This window comes from Naumovozyma castellii, chromosome 3 (genome assembly GCF_000237345.1).
Source record: "Naumovozyma castellii chromosome 3, complete genome".
NCBI lineage: Eukaryota > Fungi > Ascomycota > Saccharomycetes > Saccharomycetales > Saccharomycetaceae > Naumovozyma > Naumovozyma castellii.
This window is the reverse complement of record NC_016493.1, coordinates 242,218-259,814: the sequence shown is the minus strand read 5'-3', so window position 1 is coordinate 259,814 and position 17,597 is coordinate 242,218. Positions and strand designations below refer to the sequence as shown.

The window sequence follows — 17,597 nt, the reverse complement described above, 5'->3', positions numbered from 1 at the left end:
TGGTGGAAGATACCCTTTTGCCAAGCTTGATCTACGCAATGCAATGGGTTCTTAAATAGAGTCGGAGTATGGCTAAGTAACGAATATAACACCCAAACTCCCTCGACAAAATAAGAGATTAAAATCGGTTGATGCAGTTATGCCTCCTTTTGTTGCAATGGAATGGAATTTCACTGTCTAATTTGTCAATATTCTATTCATTCTTCCACTTATGATTAGAAACTTCTATAAATATGTATTCGTATCCTTATTTCTCAGAACAAAAAGAAACGCGGCAAAAAAATGCACGGAACGATTACGTAATCGTTACCCGGATTGCTATTTTAAGCCCTAATTAATTAAATATAGGGCTTGTTTGTAAAATGTAATTTAAAACCCTAAACCCTAAAACTGACGCCAAAACGCGAATCTTTGTGTTTACAAATGGAAAAAACAAACAAGATAGAAGATTTTAGAGTTAAACAAGAGAAATAATCATCCAGTATCACCTTTCAATAATCACATCTTACCATCCTTATAAGACCCTCATCCCCTCTCCTTCCAATTTTGCGAAACAATGTCAAATAAAGAATATTTATACGGGTCATTGCATGATAATACAGAAAGAGATGATACACTAGAAAGACTGAAAAATGAATGTGATGGCTATATGAAGAGAATTGACAATGATATACTCGAGGTTCCTAAGAGCGTGCGTAATAATAGTAAGAACAGGGGTTTGGATGTTCCAGAGCAGGAATATCCGTCTGCAATTAGAAACAAACCTAGCTATGATAGGGATTATGAACGTCAATCAAGATTCAATCCATCTTCAAGACTATCTTCTACAGCAACCTATGTGGAGGCAGGACCTGTCAGACCAAAATCAGATCCAAAACCAGCCATGGGACCCAACTCCTTTGATTTTAAATTGATGATGAATGAAATTGATAAGATGAAGAGAATTCTCTTAGAACAACAAGATCAAATTAAATACTTGACTGAAAACCTTAGTGTGGAGAAAAATAAAAACTATAACTTAAAATTAGATATGGAAGCACAAAGGGCTGAAAACTTTAAATTGGAAGCTTCAAATGGTAAATTGGAAAATAGACTGAATCGATTGGAGATGATAACAAATGACTTAAGAAAAAATACGTATTCCATGACTGCCTCTCCCAGCATATCCCCAATTCGTAAAAATAATATTCCAGGAAGTTGGGCAACAGAACCTGCAGATTCTCAGAGATATTCTCAATCGTTGTTCTCTTCTAAACCCAATAGCAGATCAACATATGATGTAAACGGAATAAATCGCCAACCATCATGGATGAATAGACCAACAGGTGGCTCTTATAGAACATCATCAAATACCTTTCCACGTACCCGACCTTTCTTGGACTCATATTATCCGCGTAACGACAATATAAGAATAGATAATCCTAGAGAGGAAAGCACTGAAGCTCTGTTGGCAAAATTACCATGAAGAATAATATAATAAATTTGAATTATTTAAAACCCAATTGGCATTTTTTCAGTTTGTAGTATAGACTATATATCTTTTTAAATAACACTATTTCTGATATCATAGCTCAACAAATTTAAGATTTATCTTTACATTTAATGATCCATCACTATTGCCCTTCCACATAAACACAGGTTTTCTAGTACGGCCTGACGGTTTTGTTGATGTCCCCCATTCGAATTGTCCAGAATATCCAACGTATGTGGATTTCTCTGATTCATTGTATTGAAGATCGAACTGACTTGCATATTTTTTGTCCTTGTAAACACATCTTAATTCACTATTAGAGTCAACAGCACAATATCCATTACGTGACTTCAGCATATAATTTCCAAATGTGGCTTCTATTAACTCGAAATTTGCCGGTGTGCCCTTTATCATCCACTTTCCGTCTCTAATCAAGAAACCCTTTTCATTCAGATCATTATCCTCACTAATGATTTCAGGTCTTATTATTCCACGGGTTTTAGATTTGGAAGGTGGCTTTCCACCTTTTGAGGGAATATATCCCTTAGGATAATAGTTTATTCCCTCATCTTTACATCTGGAGAATCTGATATTTCTAGTAGAGTCAATGGGAACGAAATCTTCATTCAATATTGTACCGTTTAATAAATGGTAATACCAAATTTCATTCAATGCATTCCTATTATCACAATTAATAAAAACTTCCCGGTCACCGAATGCAGTCTTTAACGCTTCTTCGATCTCTTTCTTAGAGTATTGTCTTTCTATGCTAGGTGTAATATTTTTGCTAGCCAATATTTCAAAAGTATTCAACTTATCAAATAAGGTAAACGTAATATTAAAGTAATCGAAAACAGCTAATCTCGAGTAATATTTTTTGGTTTCCTTCTTACCACTGTCCCATCTCTCGTAACATTCGGGCCTTATGTTTCTTATACATGAACCATGCTTATTGAACTCATGAATCCAAAGCGACTCATGGTTCCCATTGTTACTTTTCCAATAAGTTTCTAGTTTCTCAAGTAATTCAACGCCTTCATCACCAAACTGTTTCAATAAATAATAAACATCATCAATAAACAATGAAGAATCACAGAATTGTTCATAACTACCATGACAATCATCGGGCCATAATCCATGAATGGTAAATGATTCCAGAGGGCCTAATTCATCCTCAAGCTCGGTTTGATTCATACCAGCCCTCCTCGGCAGATAATTCCAAAATTGAGACTGTAAGAATATACCTCCCGGGTATTCAAAGCAACATTGGTCTGCTATGCTTGTTTCATTTCCACATGTTAGGGGAGTATCGAGGGGGCATGAAATATTCCACCTTTTCTGCGATAAATTGATGGATTCAGGGTTAATTGAAAAGAATGATAATGCTAAATTTCTCAGCCACATTGATTTTTAGAATTTAACTTCAACTGTTGATTGGAGCCTTGTCACTGTAATTGGTTTTGATTTGGGTTCTTTCACTTTTCGATAGATCCTGAAAACATTTAGCAGGGGCACGGACATTCTAAAATGAAAGCTACATATAAAATATAAACTGGTTGGTTGCATACTCATTTAATTTATATCTCCCTTACCTACAGTTGCAACAAAATAAGGATGAAGTTGGAACGTATGACCATCCCTGCTCGGTTTCAACCAGCTTTGAGAATGTTACTGTTATGTATTATTCTATGGACTGTTGAAGACAGTTTCTTGGTTAACGAAGGTAATATACGATTGGGTTCGACAAACAAGTATATTAACATGAAACCACTTGTTGCAGTTGTGTGGGTTTGGATTGGGGCTTTAATGGTTATATTTTGCCCTGGGGTATGGTGTGTAGTTACCATGCTAATGGCAATAATTACTAGTATCTTATCATCTATCGGTAATGTACCCTTACCGATTAAGGATAACTAAATTTATTTACTGAAGTAAATTTTGGAAGGCACCCAATTAATGGATTATGATTCATTGGATTCATGAACACTGGAAAACTTTAGATAATACGCAACTTTGGAGGAACCATACTAAGATTGGGATAATGATGAAACAGTCGAACCAGAGGTGATAAGCAAAGCACTGGAAAGGATAGGGATTCTTAGCGTGCACTCAAAAAAAGAGCCATTGTAGATACATTCTTATATACATTTCTAGAAATGATAATCAGCTTTTTATGAGTTAAAGAGACATTGTAACGTATATAGCCAACGTACATCAATATACGCATTTATAAGTCGGTCTCTAAATACGGCAAGACGCTTCAAAAGGTTCTATTGGCAAAAAATTATGACTTGATTCTTTGAATGAGATAACATATGCTAAGTACTAGTACTTTGATCACTTCTATTGTGCGACATAAAGTTCGATGCGACTTCAGATTATTTCTTCTTTAGCTTTCTCTTAGCATAATCCAAGACTTGTGAATTTCCCTCCTTGGAAACGAAGAACTTCTTCTTCTTGTCATCTTTCCACAGCAGAACACCGATATCCTGGGCATATTTACTGAGTGTGGTATATTCAGCGATAGTTTCAAAATCTGAATACAACGATCCCTCATAGGTGATAACTCTATCTAATTCTAATTGCCATAGTTTAATTTGATCAACCACAGTTGGAGGCAGCACTTGTAACGGATCCTTAGAGTTTGGGTCCAGCTCTAACTTTTTCTCCAGTCTCTCTTCAGCCAACCTCCTCATCTGTGGATGTGCATGAGTTTCCAGGTACGCTATAATTTGGTCCGCGGTAATACCGTTAATCAATGCTCGTCTAATGGATTCTCTTGTTATTTGACCCGTCACCATATTTGCAAATCTAGATTTTAAATGAACGAATAAACTCAGGGTAGCTATTTGCAATGGCGAATTGGAATACGAATACAATTTAAAATTAGTTTCTATAATAAGAGAGCCATCTGGTATATCCTGTGGGTTGTATCCAACTTGATCTAGTTCATCTCCATTGGTAATAAGATCTTTATTAATTTCACCGTTTGCTTGTTTGCTACTGTCTTCTCTCTTGTTTTGTAAAACACTCTCCAGTGCACCAGACGCGGTTCTCACTATACTCTTAGTGTCTGATGTTAGCATCAAAGCCAAATTGGTAGGATAGAATAAATTCGAATTTGTATATTTTTGGAAAACCAGCCCATAATCTCTCATATCTTTCAACATTATCTTTTGCGTTTCACTTAGACCATCTATGCTGTACCCCTTCCCAACTTCTAATGCACCTAACATAAAAATAAAGTTCAAAACATCCACAGAATCCATCTTTAACGTTTCAGACATTTTCAAATACTGCAATAATAAAGTCCAAATTTGAGAGTTCAATTCTTGTAACAGGAATTGAAACCCTTCATTGGTAATTTTGAATTCACTAGTATGATCTACTTCTTCCATCAGTCTTGTATGTTTCAATAGGTTTAAAACACTTGCCGATGGTATGCTTGACATGGGAGTCCCCACCATAAAATGTAAAATTGTCTCCCATTTATTTGCAGAATACTCATCCAATAATTGTAATGAAACAACTCCATTATCATCGTCATCATCTGCTACTATACCAAATGAATTATCCACCTGACCACCTGTCAATGCGTTCTTAAAGCTCTCCCTGAATGTTGGATTTAAGTTAATCATTAAGGGACCTCCGTTACTTTTCGAAGGTATGATCAAATGTAATGATTTCATGGATTTGATAGCATCTTGGAATTGCATTTTCCCATTAGACTTCACCCATCTATCTAAATCACGTAAAGAGACTTCTTTATCATTGAAAACCATAGACATGACGAAAAATTTAGCTAGTTGAGGCAGTAATCTATAAATGGCCAAACACGTTGCTGGTGATTCATAAAGTCTAGTTTGCACCTGTTGTGGAATTTCCTCCAAGTATTGGGTAACCGAATTCTTCAATACACTGGTACTCATTGCGATTTACTATCCAGGCGGTATGTGCTGCCAGTGGAATATGGTACTTAGATTTGTTCTTTAGGTTAAGAGCTTATGAATTTTTCTTCATCTAATGTTATAGGATATTTTCACGAAGCGGCGCCATCAATAGAATACTTAAAGATTTAATCTGATGATAGAAAGAAGCATTATTGCTTTGGGATTTGTAAATACCCAGAAATTGAGATGATATAATAAAGTTGTCATACGAAAGGAGATCAAATAAAATGTCAATCCTCTGGAAAGACTAAATCATATTCCACATTTAGACGTTTGCTCAGTTCTTTCATATCCAGCTGTTTATTCGTCACGTTTTCCATTTCCTTTTCAAACTTTTCAAGCTGCTTCTGTTTAAATTCTTCCATCTCTTTCAACTTGGTTTCCATTTCCTGCTTGTATTCATCTTGATCTTCCAGGGACAGCATCTTAAATTCATCCGATTCCAAAATACTCCCGAAGGACTCTTCAATTCCATCGTCTAGTTGATATTCCAATTGTGTTTTCTCCCTCTCTATCTCCTTCTGTCTAAATTCTTCATACCCACCCATCTTATCAATCTTGTTTAAGATCGAATTGAGTAAATACGCCATTGTACTTTGGGAAATATCCCTCCACTTGTTAATTAATTGTTCAGTTTTCAATTCTTCAGAGTTATCATCATCTAAATACTTGATGGCTTGTATTAATTCGATATTTAACCTTTCATAACTACGAATTTGTTTGTCTAGTTCATTCACAAGCAACTTCTGGCCTCGATTTAACCTGGTTTCCTCACTGTTGTTATCAATGACCACCGCCTTTTTCAGAGAGACTGACTTCTGTACTAAAGATGAATTAGGAGTCACCACACCCTTAAATGGAGACTTAAACTTCCCTTTGGGTGTCTTTAGTGCCATTTTTATAGTTTCCTTCTTCAGTTCCAAATACATATATATATACAAGGCGGCTATCTCCTAGTTTTCTCCCTTACGCCACCTAATAAGCACCTTCAAATAACAAAGCTGAAACTCTTTTAAGACAAGTGAATACCCCCAAAACAGAAATACAGACAATACTACACATTTAACAACCAAACAAGAAGACATTGCACTAAAGTTCCTAATGACGTTCATCTAGTCATCGTTGCTACTGGAAACCTAACTATTTACTTGTTATTGCTCCAGCAAAAATTGAAACGCGTGAATTGTGACGACAAAACGCGAAATCGAGGTGAATAAAGAAATGAAACCCTGCAAAAAAAGTTTCACACAATCAGCTCGAATAGAGGAACCACCAGAGTAAGCATACATTATTGCTCATATATGGATAACACCACTCAACCCACCCAACAGGCTACACAGGCCACACAACGGTTCCTTATTGAGAAGTTCTCCCAGGAACAGATCGATGAGAACATCGTCTGCAGGATCATTTGCACGACGGGACAGATACCCATTAGAGATCTGAAGGGAGATATTGCTGAGATTGTGAAGGTGGATCAATCGATAAAGAAGGTTTGGACCTTTGGGAGAAATGTTACTTGTGACTATCATTTCGGTAATATTACCAGATTATCTAATGTACATTTTAAGATTTTACTTGGTGAAGATGGAAATTTGTTGTTGAAGGACGTTTCTACCAATGGGACGTGGCTTAATGGTGTCAAGTTGATTAAGGATAGCAATCAATTACTTTCACAGGGAGATGAGATTACTGTGGGTGTCGGGATCGATTCCGATGTGCTATCGTTAGTAGTGTTTATTAATGAAAGATTTAGGAAAACTTTACAACAAGCTACTTTGGAAAACTTGAGACCGAATAGTAGAATTCTTGCCTTTACGAAAAACGGTGCCAAATTAGATCAATTGGGAGAGTCTACATTGACAGGTATATTTAAAGATTTTTCCATTCAGGATGAAGTAGTCGGACAAGGTGCCTTTGCCACAGTGAAGAAGGCTGTGGAGAGATCTACGGGGAAGACATTTGCAGTAAAGATCATTAGTAAGAGAAAAGTCATGGGTAATATGGAAGGTGTTAGTAGAGAATTAGAAGTGTTGCAACAGTTAGACCATCCAAGAATTGTACGACTTAAAGGTTTCTATGAAGATAAGGATAGTTATTATATGGTGATGGAATTTGTATCTGGTGGTGATCTTATGGATTTTGTTGCAGCTCATGGTGCTGTTGGTGAAGAAGCTGGAAAAGAAATATCGCGACAAATATTAGAAGCTGTCAAATACATTCATTCAAAGGGGATCAGTCATAGAGATTTGAAGCCAGACAATATTTTAATTGAACAGGATGACCCTGTCCTTGTAAAGATAACAGATTTTGGATTAGCAAAAGTACAAGGTAATGGTAGTTTTATGAAGACATTTTGTGGAACTCTAGCATACGTAGCACCAGAAGTTATAGGTGGTAAAGGTGAAACCAATGAAGAGAGAAATGAATACTCATCATTAGTTGATATGTGGTCGATGGGTTGCTTAGTTTATGTCATCTTAACTGGGCACCTTCCCTTCAGTGGAAGCACACAAGAACAATTATACAAACAAATAAGTCGAGGATCATACCATGAGGGACCATTAAAAGATTTTCGAATCTCTGATGAAGCAAGAAGCTTTATTGATTCATTATTACAAGTGAACCCAGGTAATAGACTAACTGCAGCAAGGGCTCTAGAGCACCCTTGGATCAAAATGGCACAATATTCCCAATCATTTAAGGAAGCATCACAAATTTCCTTAACAGAATCCTTATCTCAACAAAAATTACTGGAGAGCATGGATGATGCACAATATGAATTTGTTAAGGCTCAAAGAAAGCAACAATTACAACAATTAGAAGAGGGTAATAAACCAAAGGGGTTCAAGATTCCAGGTAATCCTTTAATTCGATTTACTCAACAGGGGAAGACAACCAGTCAAGAGAGGGAAGTGGAGAAAGGTAAGGGCAATACTACAACCAGTGTAATAAAAAAGAAGAAAGGGCAGGGCAAGTTCCTGACATTACGACCACTTCCTGATAGTAGAATTCAAGAAAACTTAACGATTAAACAAGGTGTGAATCCATTCTTTATTGGAAGATCTGAAGATTGTAACTGTAAGATCGAAGATAACAGATTATCCAGAGTGCATTGTTTCATATTGAAGAAAAGACATGCCGTGGGGAATAGTATCTATGAATCACCTGCGCAAGGTTTAGATGATATTTGGTACTGCCATTATGGTACCAATGTTAGTTACTTGAATGATGTGAAGCTAGGACAAGGCACCAAAGTGCTACTACACGAGGGGGATGAACTTAAGATAATCTGGGATAAAAATAATGCATTCCTCATTGGATTCAAAGTTGAGATCAATGATACAACTGGGTTGTTTAATAGTGGAGTAGGTTTCCCCATGAATGATCGTCAAATACTCAAGCAGACGGAAGATGAAAAAAGTTTAGTAAGGCGATTAGGTGAAATGATGGCAATTCAAAGAGCAAATATTTCTTCTTCACCAACTAATAGAAAGATCAAACAACAACAGATGAGCACGTCCTCACCTATACCTGTTCGCATGAAAATTGAAGACTCTTCTCCCTATGATAAAAACAAGATCCTCAAGAGAGTTCATTCTGTTAGTTTATCTCAGTCTCAAATCGACCCAAGTAAGAGAGTCAAGAGGGCCAAATTGGACCCGACAACGAAAGAGAATGATAATCTACAATTTATATAAATAGAGTAACGCACCACGAGATATATAGACAAACAAACCACAATAGACATATGTGTCTGTATAGAAGGAATTTGCCATTGTCTATAGTTTTATATAAAAATGCTGTTACCCGGAATGGGGGCGCTAAATTAAGAAAGGGGTGTGTCAAATTATAAAAGCCCCGAATGAGGAAGACATCCTCTTCTCCCCTTACGAACAAGAAGAACAGCAAGTTACTTTAATCGCTTCGAATCATTGATACCTATATTCTAGAAGGGATAGAGGCAATTACACAACCGATTTAAGAAAACTTTCCAATAAACAAAGAATCATTATAATTCTGCCCCTTGCGATGCTACAATTGAAATCCCTATTACCACTCGCTCTATTGCTTTTGAACAGTCTAGATGCTGTCAATGCTAAGGTTCACAAGCTAAAAATTCAAAAGGAAGATTTGACTTTGAATGAAGATGTCACTTTTGAGCAACATATTGCTAGTTTGGGTCACAAGTACATGAACCATTTCGAAAGAGCTAACCCAGAAGTTAGCTTTTCCAGAGACCATCCTTTCTTTGCTGAAGGTGACGGTCATAATGTTCCATTAACTAACTACTTGAATGCTCAATATTTTGCTGATATTTCTGTTGGTACCCCACCACAAAACTTTAAGGTTATTTTGGACACTGGTTCTTCTAACTTATGGGTTCCAAGCTCTGAATGTAATTCATTGGCTTGTTTCCTACATTCCAAATATGATCATGATGCCTCTTCCAGTTATAAGGCAAACGGCACCAAATTCGCTATTCAATATGGTTCCGGTTCCCTAGAAGGTTACATTTCTCAGGACACATTGAATATTGGTGACTTAACCATCCCAAAGCAAGACTTCGCCGAAGCTACCAGTGAACCTGGTTTAACATTTGCTTTTGGTAAATTTGATGGTATCTTAGGTCTAGCTTATGATACCATTTCTGTTGATAAGGTTGTCCCACCTTTCTACAATGCCATTGAACAAGGCTTATTGGATGAAAAGAAGTTTGCTTTCTATTTAGGTGATACCAAGAAGGATGAAAAGAATGGTGGTGAAATTACCATTGGTGGTATTGACGAATCAAAATTCAAAGGTGATATCGAATGGCTACCTGTTCGTCGTAAGGCTTACTGGGAAGTTAAATTTGAAGGTATTGCCTTGGGTGATCAATATGCTGCATTAGAAAATCACGGTGCTGCTATTGATACTGGTACCTCTTTGATTACTTTACCATCTGGTCTTGCTGAAATCATTAACACTGAAATTGGTGCCAAGAAGGGATGGACTGGTCAATATACTTTGGATTGTGACACTAGAGATGGATTACCAGATTTGACTTTTAATTTCAATGGTAAGAATTTCACAATTTCTCCATTTGATTACACTTTAGAAGTTTCTGGCTCTTGTATCTCTGCCATTATGCCAATGGATTTCCCAGAACCAATGGGTCCAATGGCTATTGTTGGTGATGCCTTCCTACGTAAGTACTATTCCATTTACGATCTGGACAACCATGCCGTTGGTTTAGCTGAAGCCATTTAGATTGAATTTATTAATTATTCTTCCATTTTTCTGTTTCCATTTTCTTCCGCTGTAGATGAATTATCATCTTTTATTTTTCGAGGTAATTCTAATTACTAATACAGTTTTATTTTTAATAAAAAATATATATACATATACGTATATGCTTTATTGCTTAAATAACGTTTATCTTCTTTGATTTGTTTTTTCTGCCTTTGAAATTTCGCGATTATTAATAACGTTAGTGTTTGTTTACATTTTTTTCGAGTACTGAAAAAAATGGAAAATGCATCAGATTGACTAGAGTTTACACATTGTAAAGGGACCATTCAGCAAAGATAGTAATACAAGTGAAATGATACCGAAGGGAACCCCATATACTAGGAGATCCTCACATGTATCTGCTCCTTCCACGCCATTACCACCATCACCATCGGTAAGATCTACATCTTCATTTTCCAATTTGAGAAGACCCACCCGGACAAACTCCATCTGTTCTTCAGCAGCAAGCAGTCGTAGTAGTTCCCCACTTCGTTCCTCCACATCCAAATCAGAGACACAATTTCTGCCACCACGACGTCTCACGACGATCAAACGAACCTCGAGTCTCAGCAGTAACAACACCAGCAACAATAACACGACATACAGAGGAACCATCACGGTTGCCATCAGACCTAAACCCACCCCACCCACTCACTTTTCCAATTCATGGCTCGTGACAGACCCAGAGACGATAGTACACGACGACATGGGTGAATTCAAATTCGACCATGTGTACTCTCCACACGTCAGCAACTTAGAGATCTACGAAAGTATCAACAAACCCATGATAGATAAGTTATTCCAGGGGTTCAATGCCACTGTGTTTGCGTACGGGATGACTGGGTCAGGGAAGACGTACACTATGATGGGTAGTGGTGGTGATGGTGGCGATGACGATGGGTTGATTCCATTGTCTGTTTCTTATTTGTTTAGTAAAGTTATTGAAGTTGGGTTGGTTGGTGAGAGAAAGTTTGATGTTTTGCTTTCTTATTTGGAAATTTACAATGAGAGGATATATGATTTATTGGATTCTGAATCGTTGGTAGGTGGAACCACGACGCCCTCTAGGGGATTTGGTAGTGGTGGTGGGAGGAATGAGAGTGTTAGTACTAATGAATTGAAGATACGAGATGATTCGAAGTATGGTGTTCGTGTCATGGGGCTGCGAGAACAAAGGTGTGAGAGCAGTGAAGAGTTGATGAAATGGATAAGAAGAGGTGACAGTCATCGTAAGACTGCAGAGACGGATTATAATGCTAGAAGTTCGCGGTCGCATGCTATTGTGTTGATACGGTTGACTAATACGAATGTCATTGATGGGACTTCTATTTCCAGTACGTTATCGTTATGTGATTTGGCAGGTTCTGAAAGAGCTACGGGCCAGCAAGAACGACGTAAAGAAGGTGCATTTATCAATAAATCATTGTTAGCGTTGGGGACAGTCATTTCCAAGTTGAGTGCAGAGTCCACTGCGGCATCGCATGGGAACAGTCCCAATGCCAATGGTAATGGTCACATCCCATATAGAGATTCTAAATTGACTAGAATTTTACAACCTGCGTTGAGTGGAGACAGTATTGTCACCACGATATGTACCATTGATACTCAAAAGGAATCTGCTGCGGAAACCTTAAACACTCTAAGGTTCGCCTCTAGGGCGAAGAACGTTTCCCTACATGTCAATAGGAAGCCTCTAATGAATTCCACGGATGGTAATGATAAAGATCAAAGGATTGCCAAATTAAATAAGATTATAGAGGAGCAACAACAGTTGATCTCCCAATTGAAGACAAATGGTGGCAACAAGTCTGTTGGATTAGGACTAGGACTAGGTGTGAGTACGGCCCATGGCAGTGGGGTTCGTGTCACTAAGGAGATCATGAACCCCAACATCACGTTGCTGCGAGCTGAGAACAAAGTATTGAAGTACAAATTGGAGAATTGTGAAAAGTTACTGGATAAGGATACACTAGAGCTGCAGGATTCTGATTTAACCGAGATCGTCGACATGTTGCCCGCCGGGGTAGGCAGTTTATTGGAGACCAAGATCCAGGGCCTGCAATCGCAGCTCCGTCAGTACAGACGGTATGTGGGCCAGTTGGAGACGCAATTAAGCCTGACGACGTCCAGAACGGAGGCAGATAAGGAGAACTACGTGGCGGCTGGGAAGAACGACGAGATCCAGGAACTGCGTCGGATGCTGGAACGCAAGGACAAGATCATCACTGCCTTGCAGAGTGCCAAGCGGATGAGAGACAGAGCTTTGAAGCCCATGTCGTGATGGGATTAGTTGGGATTGCACTGGATTACTTGAACGAGCCATCAACGGATGTTCCAGCCCAACTTGGCGACGGTTCCGGCCCAGCAAGCACGCAGCGCACTGCGCCGGGATCCACACGTTCTGCGCGCTTATCTGAGAGGGGCTGGCAGGAACCGCCAGGTAAATCTCTTGAGCCTGCAAAGGAAGGGTGTACCGGATGTGCAAAACAGAGGATTATATAAATCAACAATCCATCGTAACGTGTGTGTACGTGTGTATATGTATCTCTTCCTCCGGTTCAAGCCTGCAACCGCACCACACCGCACTCCAGTCATGGGAACCAGCAAACTACAACCACAACTAAATGCAAAGAGAAACACGAGGATCGTGTCAGCGACATTGGCGCTGCTCGGCTTGGTCGCTTTCATCATGTTCACTTGGAATGACTCGTTCGAGGCGTCCATCGACATGCTACCCTTCAAGGATGTACCCTTCAAATTGCCCGATACATTGGTATCCGGGTCAGCAGCGGAGGACACTGATAAGACCAATACCCCCCGCATAGACGTGAAGGAAACCAATGATAATGTCTTGAAAGTATGGGAAGAAATCACTAACATTAGGAACGAGCTGTCGGGTTCAGATAAGGGTAATTTCAATCTGAATGATGGTGCTATGAACACGAAGAAAAAACCATCACAGGGGAATGCAATGCGTACTAAGGAGTCAAGTAAATTGAATGTCAAACCATTCGATCCTGAAAGAAGCTTTAATCAAATTATACATACTTCCCCAGCAGTATTATTTATCAAATCAAGCTCTACTGATTCATTGAACTTGAGGAAATTGTTAAAGGAGGAGTATGAAATTTCACCTGAATTGGCAGTCGTCGATTTGGATAAGCATTCTAATGGTGTAGAATTGGAACAATATATTAAGCAGAATAAACTGCTAACAGAAGAAAGAACAAACTCACCAATTAATGTGCCATATTTATTTTTAAATGGTAACTCCGTCATTAATAACGGACTATCAAAGGATATTAGCAAACTACACAAGAATGGTCATTTGCTAGAAAAGCTAAGAAGTTTATCCGACGGACACATTATGTTTGTCAAGAAGGACCATCCATCTAATTCATAATTATATTTTTTTCCTCGCCTCCCCCTTTGCCACGTTTATATATTCTTTCTTTCTCGTTTTCATGATACCCACATTTTGCATTTTTATCCTTTTTTTTGTTCTTAGATTATATTTAGTCTATCTATGTATCTATAATAATATACCCCCCCTCATCATCCATTCGCATCGTAATACACTGATGTTATCGACTCATCGGTCTTTTGTTCTTTCTTATTTTCTTCACTTTTTTCCTCCTCTTGCTTATCGCTACTATTATAGGAAGACATGGTCTCCTGATAATTGGTTAATATATCCCCCCACATACATAACATTCCCTTCGTGTATCCATTTTCATTCACATAGAGAACTTTACACTTGGCATATGGACCTAAGAGTTTCCTTGTGACGTGTGCCAATTGATTCAAATTGGAATTCTTCGGTAGGAAAAGAATAACATTGGATGACACTTTTAAAAAACTCTTTAATAATTTTTCAATACCCATAGGCTCCAATGATGTCTCCAAATCATACACATCTTGCTTCAAATATTGTGGTCCACCCCAAGGTGGCGAACCAAATATACAATCCACTTTAACATGTTGAAACACACCTTTTTTCACTATCTTATTCCAGGATCCACATTCTAACCATATTCTATCATCCACTCCATAGGCCCTGGCATTCTTCATAGTACAATAAATATGTTCCATAGATAAATCCACTCCATAAACCTTGGGGAATTGCATGGCAAACTGAATAGTATTCCCACCACCACCGCAAAATACATCCAATATACTTGTCGCCTGCGGCATACAAGCTCTAATGAATTTAGCTAAAAAGATAGCGATAGTCTCGGGAGTCACACTAAACCATAATTCCTTCGTCATATATATGTTATTGGAATCAATTTTCGAAAATAACGACCTTCTTTTCTTCCAATATTTTACAATTCGTTTATCTTTAACTGGCGTCTGCGACTGAATTCGATATGCATCTTCATGGTTCAATCGCTGTAGAGTCTCCCATTTCTTACTTAATGTCTTTCCATGTTTTAATTTTCTCTCCCTCTTCTTTGCAACTTTAGACTCGAACGTGGAAGCGTGGATCATCTATTATACTGTTTTGTTTGTAGTCAGTCACCAGTGTATATGTTTCATTGATTTTTGACATCCATATTTTTCAATGCTTGGAAATTTTTCAAAATGGATGGATTTCACAGCGGCGCTCTCATTTGAAATATTTAAATGGCTGGTCATTGCACATTGAATAACTTACAGGCTGGGTTTAATCCCATTATCCATCTGAACAATCACATATATATACACATGGACCATGCCACACATACTGATCTATTTCAGGGATCATCCATGATGCTAAGCAAACCACAAACCACAACAATTATACATTCTATCTGCTCAGTTAATGATCATTAGAACACCAACAAGAACAAAGACAACATCATTCAAGGGAGATCAAATGGATTTCCAATTCCCATCACAAGAACACCTACCCAAGGCATCACCCCAACAGGAATTTGATTTGAACAACCACCATTTACTCAATGATGTTTTACAAAAGCAAACACTAAGCTTGCCCTCGCAACATCCGGAGGAAGACGCCACTTCTCAGATATTGTCCGATTATACCTCCACTTCCAACACGAACACTAACTCCAATTCTTCCAATGGATATTACTCATTTGCCAATATTTCAGACAATACAACATCACCAAAACTTCATTCTCTAAGCTCGAATTCATACGGAGGATTTCAAACGTTGGATAAAACCGATTACCCATCAACTTTGGCACCTGATAAGATGCCATTACTAGGTTCATTAAATAATGACAGCAAGAGAACCTTGCCAGGGAAGAAGAAGAGTCAAACAGCTAGCTCCATTCCAACGGCAGACAATATTTCATTCGCCATCGTTTCTGCATCATCTGATTCTTCCACGATGGAAACACCATTACAAAGAGGATCATCGTCTTCTTCTTCAACTGTTTCATCCACGATTCATATAAATAACAGAAAACCAACAAATTTACAAAGGGTACCCACGATAAGGCAAGTACCATCAATAAATTCATCAAGTTCCACTTCAAGCTTTAAACTAAGGGCTCAACAAAAATCACCTAATACAACAACACCACCTAATAATAATAATCATAATAATAATCATACGAAGATACACTCGAAAAATAGACGTATTTCAACATCCGCATCTGTTTCCTCCTCCAAGAAATCATCCTTGAAAAGATCAAATGCTATACGGTGTAAAGGTGGTCTTCTCTATTATTTCACACTAATGGGGATTAAGATAAAGAAACAATTACGTCGTTTGAGAGCCGTCATCAGGAAAAAGTTATTTTCTTATAAGAATGAGAAAACTAAACATACTACAGGAACCCCCATTACGAAAAAGCCTGCTTATCCAAGACCCGTTAAGAACCATTCTCGTATATCTACAAGTAATTCTCCAGAAACCTCACATTTAAAGAGAACTAATGGATACATGACCAAACTACAAAGATCAATGTCCAATAGATCCTTCCAACCTGTACTCCAACAAAAACCAACTCAACCAAGTGCCGCCACAACTACTAAAAACGCAGCCCCATCTACCAATAAGACCAAGAGAACAAACACAACATCATTAAGACGTACTCCATCTTCAATAAGGAGAGCTGCTTCTACTTTACAATCTACACCTACAAAATCTGTTACCAGAAATAGTAGTTCGCATTCCCGTACCAAATTAATTAGATCCAATGGTAAGAATGGATTGAGTAATGTCATTAGACAACCTTCCATTGTCGTCAAGAATAAAGTAATCCCACTTTCTATGAGTCAATATTCATCTCTCAAGAAGGTAGGTGAGAATGATGAGGATGAGTATGTCATTGATACTGCTTCTATGAATCAATTGAGTGAGATTGAAGAAGATGAAGCGGATGATGATGAAATGGAAGATGCCGTCCAGGATACGAAATTGTTATTCAATCAATATTTAAGATGTGTTATTGCTAAGAGAATCATGTTAAGACTACAAATCGCCAAGTTTCAGGAATCGAGTCTACAAGGAAATGACATGCCAAGTTTATTCGTTGAAGGAGAAGAAAATGCTGACGAAGATGATGACATCTCAAGTTATGCTTCCTCTCAATACTCTTCTGCATGTATGGACGATATAATAAATAAAGGCCTAAATTCTAGCGATAATGAGAGTGAAAGTGACGTTGAGAGTGAAATGGATGACAAACTTGGTTCTTTAAATATCCCATTCAGAATGTTACCTTTCAATATGTTTGACAATAGTAGATCCTCTAGCATGATATCTGTACCCATTAGTACTGTAAAACGTTCCTCAACGCTACCAGTAAGTGTCAGAATATAATCATCCCCAGCATAGAAAACTTATAATCATTATCCATAATAACCAATAATATGTAATATTATTTTAATACAAATGTCAGTTCATTTGAAACTAATATTTATTTAAATAAAGAACGTGCTAATTA

At 37.8% G+C, this 17,597-nt stretch overlaps 10 protein-coding genes across 10 annotated transcripts; 6 read left to right on the top strand and 4 right to left on the bottom strand.

Annotated features, from left to right (window-relative positions):
• Positions 1–556: 556 nt before the first annotated feature.
• Positions 557–1,465, top strand: NCAS0C01410 (uncharacterized protein; the record flags this gene model as incomplete). Its single annotated transcript, XM_003675450.1, has 1 exon — positions 557–1,465. One exon carries the CDS (start codon positions 557–559, stop codon positions 1,463–1,465), a length of 909 nt encoding a protein of 302 aa, XP_003675498.1.
• Positions 1,466–1,564: 99 nt separating this feature from the next.
• On the bottom strand, positions 1,565–2,875 carry RNY1 (ribonuclease T2; the record flags this gene model as incomplete). Its single annotated transcript, XM_003675449.1, has 1 exon — positions 1,565–2,875. The coding sequence occupies one exon, from the start codon at positions 2,873–2,875 to the stop codon at positions 1,565–1,567; it is 1,311 nt and encodes a 436-aa protein (XP_003675497.1).
• Positions 2,876–3,849: 974 nt separating this feature from the next.
• Positions 3,850–5,400, bottom strand: TFB2 (TFIIH/NER complex subunit TFB2; the record flags this gene model as incomplete). The annotated part of the gene is made up of 1 exon (XM_003675448.1): positions 3,850–5,400. The coding sequence occupies one exon, from the start codon at positions 5,398–5,400 to the stop codon at positions 3,850–3,852; it is 1,551 nt and encodes a 516-aa protein (XP_003675496.1).
• A 251-nt stretch (positions 5,401–5,651) lies between these two features.
• On the bottom strand, positions 5,652–6,350 carry MEI5 (Mei5p; the record flags this gene model as incomplete). Its single annotated transcript, XM_003675447.1, has 1 exon — positions 5,652–6,350. One exon carries the CDS (start codon positions 6,348–6,350, stop codon positions 5,652–5,654), a length of 699 nt encoding a protein of 232 aa, XP_003675495.1.
• A 372-nt stretch (positions 6,351–6,722) lies between these two features.
• RAD53 (serine/threonine/tyrosine protein kinase RAD53) lies at positions 6,723–9,122 on the top strand (the record flags this gene model as incomplete). Its single annotated transcript, XM_003675446.1, has 1 exon — positions 6,723–9,122. One exon carries the CDS (start codon positions 6,723–6,725, stop codon positions 9,120–9,122), a length of 2,400 nt encoding a protein of 799 aa, XP_003675494.1.
• Positions 9,123–9,453: 331 nt separating this feature from the next.
• Positions 9,454–10,674, top strand: PEP4 (proteinase A; the record flags this gene model as incomplete). The annotated part of the gene is made up of 1 exon (XM_003675445.1): positions 9,454–10,674. The coding sequence occupies one exon, from the start codon at positions 9,454–9,456 to the stop codon at positions 10,672–10,674; it is 1,221 nt and encodes a 406-aa protein (XP_003675493.1).
• A 334-nt stretch (positions 10,675–11,008) lies between these two features.
• Positions 11,009–12,976, top strand: KIP2 (Kip2p; the record flags this gene model as incomplete). The annotated part of the gene is made up of 1 exon (XM_003675444.1): positions 11,009–12,976. The coding sequence occupies one exon, from the start codon at positions 11,009–11,011 to the stop codon at positions 12,974–12,976; it is 1,968 nt and encodes a 655-aa protein (XP_003675492.1).
• A 48-nt stretch (positions 12,977–13,024) lies between these two features.
• PRM4 (pheromone-regulated protein PRM4) lies at positions 13,025–14,098 on the top strand (the record flags this gene model as incomplete). The annotated part of the gene is made up of 1 exon (XM_003675443.1): positions 13,025–14,098. One exon carries the CDS (start codon positions 13,025–13,027, stop codon positions 14,096–14,098), a length of 1,074 nt encoding a protein of 357 aa, XP_003675491.1.
• A 152-nt stretch (positions 14,099–14,250) lies between these two features.
• TGS1 (RNA methyltransferase) lies at positions 14,251–15,186 on the bottom strand (the record flags this gene model as incomplete). Its single annotated transcript, XM_003675442.1, has 1 exon — positions 14,251–15,186. The coding sequence occupies one exon, from the start codon at positions 15,184–15,186 to the stop codon at positions 14,251–14,253; it is 936 nt and encodes a 311-aa protein (XP_003675490.1).
• Positions 15,187–15,499: 313 nt separating this feature from the next.
• AIM44 (Aim44p) lies at positions 15,500–17,473 on the top strand (the record flags this gene model as incomplete). The annotated part of the gene is made up of 1 exon (XM_003675441.1): positions 15,500–17,473. One exon carries the CDS (start codon positions 15,500–15,502, stop codon positions 17,471–17,473), a length of 1,974 nt encoding a protein of 657 aa, XP_003675489.1.
• Between the last annotated feature and the right edge of the window lie 124 nt (positions 17,474–17,597).